The sequence below is a fragment of the Trachymyrmex cornetzi genome, unplaced genomic scaffold (assembly GCF_001594075.2).
Source record: "Trachymyrmex cornetzi isolate Tcor2-1 unplaced genomic scaffold, Tcor1.1 scaffold392, whole genome shotgun sequence".
Classification (NCBI taxonomy): domain Eukaryota; kingdom Metazoa; phylum Arthropoda; class Insecta; order Hymenoptera; family Formicidae; genus Trachymyrmex; species Trachymyrmex cornetzi.
This window is the reverse complement of record NW_017298663.1, coordinates 287629-293646: the sequence shown is the minus strand read 5'-3', so window position 1 is coordinate 293646 and position 6018 is coordinate 287629. Positions and strand designations below refer to the sequence as shown.

Below are 6018 nucleotides of genomic sequence, written 5' to 3'. Positions count from 1 at the left end.
AAAAAAAACTTTTTATCAAACTGCGCAATATTAAATGTACGTAATTTTAAGAAATGCAATAACGTGATATTTATTAAGATACAGAACTGTAAAGACAAAATTTTTTTGAAAAGCGGTCAAAAGCTTGCTAAAGTATAAGTTTTAAGCTTTAAAATGCTTTTTTATTTTTTCGTCTGCGATGATTTTTACCGAGTTACGATGACCTGAATATATTATGCAATTTTAAGTTATATGTCCGGAAACTTTTCGACGGCACTGTATATGTATATATATACACATACTCGTCAACAAAATTATCACATAGGTAAATTTATATAAAAATTTCGCATAAATTCAAATAAGCGTAACTCCGCGAAAAATGATCACACATTTAAAAGTTTTTTTTTTTTCATTTTCAAGAGTAAAGTTTGTACTTTACGAAGTTTTCAATGGATTTTGAATCTATCCTTGCCCCTACCTGGCATCTTTTAAAAAATAAGAACGTGTTTTTTATTTAAGAAATTTGCATAGTTTGATGCACTCTACGGAGTGGAGTAAATTTTTCTCGTTAATGTCATGGTAACCATCGTAAAGCATGGACTTTTCTCTTACAAATTAAAAACAAATTAAGCTTTGTACGATTTTTTGTCGAGGAAATACAGTGTATCAAACTTACCTATGCATTCATTCAAAATTCATTAAAAGCTTCGTCAAGTACAGACTTTTTCTTTGAAAATGAAAAAAAAAACTTTTAAATGCGACCATTTTTCGTGGAATTACGCTTATTTGAATTTATGTGAAATTTTGATACAACTTTACCTATGCGATAATTTTTTTGACAAGTGTATATATATATATATATTTGTATATATATATGTATATATATATGTGTATATATGTATATATTAATTTATATATTATATTTTATATATAGATATTTATATTGTGCATTAATCTTTGAATCCCATATTTTATTTATTTTAAATCTGACCCCATTTTGGATTATATTTGTATAAAATTTGATTTCAATGATTCCTATTATTAAATAAAGAATTTGTAAAAATCTAGAGATAATACTGTATATGTGTTTTATTTGCAAAAATTGTTAATATTAACTATTAAATTTTTATTAATTTTATTTATAATAAAGAATTGTACAATAATATGAACTTACATAAGGTGAAGACGAAGTCCGATACATTATATCACAAAGGTGGAAGCACGTCGTTCATCAAATTGTCAGATTTACTGTATAGTCAATTCATAAGACAAATGGGAAACACCGATTAAATAAATACTCTAATACTGAACTAAGATTATTTTTAATTTCTTCATTTTAAATAACTTACATGTAGACATATCTTAGAAACTGACAAAACGGTCTTGTGGTGACAACAGTTAGAGACAAAATGTGAGTCAACTAATAAAGTCAAGTATTATTAAAATAACAATAAATATAAATAAGAGACCAGAAGGATACCGCTTCAATCTTCCGTAAACAAATCTAAATATAGTGGATTCAATGTATACGTGTCGTTTTGTAAATTTAAATTGTCGTCACCACAAGACCGTTTTGTCAGTTTCTAAGATATGTCTACATGTAAGTTATTTAAAATGAAGAAATTAAAAATAATCTTAGTTCAGTATTAGAGTATTTATCTAATCGGTGTTTCCCATTTGTCTTATGAATTGACTATACAGTAAATCTGACAATTTGATGAACGATGTGCTTCCACCTTTGTGATATAACGTATCGGACTTCGTCTTCACTTTATGTAAGTTCATATTATTGTACAATTCTTTTTCAATTCTTCATTCGGAAGTTATATCATTTGATAAATTAACGTTTTAATTAGTATTCAATATATTTAACTTAATGGATGTAACTTTATATTCGAAGTTGTATGTACTATATTTCTATGCTTGACGTTATATATTTGATTTTTTTTTCTTTTTTTCACAATTCATATCTTGTGGTAAATGCTTCATTTAATAATTGATTAAACGCGCGATATGATTTTTACTTAATTTGGTAATTTTATATGCCAATTTCAAGATTAACTGATGTCGGCTCTGACGGGCTAGCTTTTTATTATTATATTTGATACATTCTTGCGAGCCTTATTTTAGATAGTTTGTTTAATTATAAAATTACGTTCTACAATTAAAACAAACTTAATTAAAATTAATGTCGATACAAACACATTTAAATTAGTGTCGATTATTATTATTATTAATATACTTATCGCATCTGTTTCTCATTACAGACAGGCGCAAGAGCAAGCCTCATGAAAAGTATTTAAGTGGCAGTTAAGTTTTTTCACAATCTACTTTGCAATTTAGAGTTGCAAATAAATTGATACGATGACATCAAATATAAAATTTATTCTGTTTGCGTTTATAATCATTATGACATTCTTAGAAGGAAAATCACAATCCTGGCAGAACTTCCTTCTTCAAAACGATTTTATAAGTTTTCTGTTTCCTAAAGAACCTGGTTTAGTGAGAGTAAGAAGAATGGATCGAACCAAAAGAATAGATAACGCAAAAATATTGGATTTTGTGTGTAAAAATTGTTTTTAATTATATTAAATGCATCTTACGTGTATTAAATTCATTTTATTCTTGTAGCTCTGTGATAAATATATTAGAGTAACTCCGGTAAATACGCCGCGCTGGGATTTACACCGCGGAAGTAAAGAAAAAATAGAAGGAGTGAGGGTAATTTTCCCGCAACTACTCTACTGTTACATGCCTTTATGTTATATTAGTATTGTGTTATAATTTCAGTTTCTTACTGTTAATATTAATGAAATTATTATGAGTTGAATCAATTTGCCACTCTAATAAGTAACGCCATTATAAATTATAATCTACATAAAATGATTACTGTAGTACGCGTAAAAGACTTAGTGGTTATTTTGTGATACATAAGTATAGAGGAATAGTAAAGCATATGTTGTGTATAGTGCTTTACACTTGTATTCTTTGTTTAGTTTGTTGTCTTGTATATTCCACCTATTTAGGATATACGGCATTTTTAGCAGACGGGATTTATGCTTATAGAGGAATAGTAAAGCATATGTTGTGTATAGTGCTTTACACTTGTATTCTTTGTTTAGTTTATTGTCTTGTATATTCCACCTATTTAGGATATACGGCATTTTTAGCAGACGGGATTTATGTCCAAAGTATACAAAATGCACAAATTGAATTCAGTGCACTAAATGCAATAAATACATTACATGAAATATGTACTTCATGTCATAACACTTGTAATATGTGTAAGAAGATTGTAATTATTATCTATTACTTTATATACCTATTTATCATTCTTATTCCTTAATAAAACTTTGTAAACATATTTTATAAATTATTGTGTCATTTCACATCTTATTTATAAGCATTAGTTGTAAATTTTTCATGAACCGTACATACTCCCCCTCCCCCTATAAGTAGCTATATATCCTACCCCTATGAGATATACGGCAAAAATGCAAGAGTTTCAAAAAGTTCTTTTTTTAATACGAAAAATAAGTATTTCGGATTTCTAATATTTTTTTCATAATAGTAGACAGTACAAAGTTCTTACCGATAATTCATTTTTATCTTAAAAATAGTAAATAATACTTAATAAATTAAATTTTTTTTAGGTGCGGCGTATATGTCGGAGTTACCCTATATATTATAGTTTAAGTTATATATACACAACTTGACCGTTTTAAATTATCATTGTTAAACTAACGGTCTCTGAATATTATATAAATTTTTTGACATTTAGAATAAATCATAGAAATGAAACGACGATATCCCATGGATATTATATACTATTCTTTTACATAGGTTGGCATGGTAGAACAACATGATTATCCCGCTGAAGAACATAATGTCACAACAGAGGATGGTTATAATTTGATAATACACAGGATACCTGGAAGTCCATTATTGGATAACAATAAGGGAAAAAAGGAAATTGTTTTTATCCAACACGGTATGTTGGGTTCATCTGATATTTGGATATTACATGGACCTGGTAAAGATCTTGGTATGTATTTATTATTATATGTATCGTATTATAATATATTCAAAACACTGTGTGCTTTAAAATTTTATCATACAGCACTTTTGTGAAAAAGATTTTACTTTCAAAACTTGAAATTATTAATACCTTGTTTTTATATAAATGCGTTCTTACATTAAAAAAAAAATTATTTTGTTTAATACAAAAATGCCAAAGCGATAGTATTCAGTTGATTATTTTAATATATAAGCACACTCGCAAGCTGTATACTGTTGAAAATAAGGATGTTTTTCACACATAAGTTAGATTTCAAAGAGGTGCAAAGAGTCGCTTCAGGTAAAAGTCGTGCGCCCTCAAACAGAGGAGGTGGAGTAGGAGTCGCTTCGCGTGAAGAGTTGTAAAATATGCGCTTTAAAGCAGAAAATTTCTGTTTTATATGATGGAAAAGAGATATCATAGACGTTATTTCTTAAACTTCTTTTGTTTATAACTTTTTAACAAGTAACGTCCGACGGTTAAAATTTTCTTAAGGTCACTCAAAATCATGACTTTGGCAACATATGTCAAAGTCAAGGTCATTGGGTGGGGGGGGGGGGGATCATCTAAACTATATATTTATCTTTTTTTTAATATTTAATATTTTGCCAGAAGTTCAATTTACAGCGGGATCATAAAATATATATACGATTGAAAAAGCCTTGGGGTCTTTTGGACCCCCAGTGGCATTTAAGGATTATTGGATTAGAAATGGAATTATTGGATTGGAGAAAAAGTTCTCTGCGGAATTTTGTTCGCTCAAAATTATATATAGAATATATTTGTTGCGGAATTTTCGATTATATGATGTGAAAGCTTAAAGGTTTCCCTAAAAGTTTGTTTTGAAAAAATGTTCCTACAACTTTTTGTTATCAAGTTATACGCATATTAAATAAAAGAGCATTCTAATTTTGATTGCTCATAACTCCATTAAAAATCATCGTACCGTAATTGATAAAATAGATTGCCAATTAAAAAAAAATAGAATATATATATGTACATTTGAGCTAAAAATATGATATTATCGTTTATATAAGTCCTTTTTTCCATTGCGCAATGGTTATATTTAAGGATAGTAATGTCATATTTTTAACTCAAATTTTTATATATTTTACATTTAAAAAATTAACATGATACTATTCGATACAGTAACGTTTTAGCTTTAAGAATCTGTTTTTTTAATTGCAGTGCGATGGTTTTTAATGCAGTTATGAGCAATCAAAGTTAGAATGCTCCTTTTTACTTAACTCGCAAATAACTGAAGAACAAAAAATCGTAGAAACATTAAAAAAAAATTGTTTTATAAGGAACACTCCAAACTTTCACGACATAGGTAGTTGAAAATTTTTGCAAATTTTTTTGGCACGTGACAAACCCACAAAGTGAGAAGAAAAATTTCCCTTTTTTTCAGCTCGTAATTTTCTATATATATAAAAATTACAAAACTCACATAAATTTAAAAAATATAGTAACCATTCGAAAGTAAAGATTTCAAGCTTTAAAACCCTTTTTTTAAATAATAAAAATTGGATAAGGCTCTAATGATTAAATCAATAAAGATTTATAATGCTAATGAGAGCCAAACACTGTTGTATTATACTTGTGTTATCAGATATTATATATATGTCAATCACCAATTACAGACGTTTCCACTATAAGATTTGGTCATCTTCAATATGTCGATAACATCTTATGATCGAAACGTCTGTAATTGGTGATTGACATATATATAATTTTTGATAACACAAGTACAACAATATTTGGCTCTCATTGGCATATCATAAATCTTTTTTTAAAATTTAAATTTTGATCATTTTTTACGAGGATATTGTATATATTATTTTGAGCTAACAAAATACCGCAAAACTTTTTCTCTAATTCAATAAATAGAATGTGAAGTTTATTCATTAAAGCATGGCATATTCAGGTTTTGCAAGTCTTAAAATATAATGAGATAAATATGTAGATTAGGGGACCCCCCC

General features: G+C 27.6%; 1 protein-coding gene across 3 annotated transcripts in view; it reads left to right on the top strand.

Moving 5' to 3' along the window:
• Positions 1-6018, top strand: part of LOC108764035 (lipase 3) — a 21985-nt gene that overhangs the window by 11132 nt on the left and 4835 nt on the right. For 2 of the 3 annotated variants that reach the window (XM_018512033.1, XM_018512034.1), the window contains exons 2-3: positions 2247-2541; positions 3823-4024. In XM_018512033.1, coding sequence (XP_018367535.1) covers positions 2344-2541; positions 3823-4024 — 400 coding nt within the window. In that variant the 5' untranslated portion in view covers positions 2247-2343. Of the gene's footprint in view, positions 1-2246; positions 2546-3822; positions 4025-6018 lie in introns of those variants that run through there. The other variant, XM_018512035.1, reaches the window with a different exon arrangement.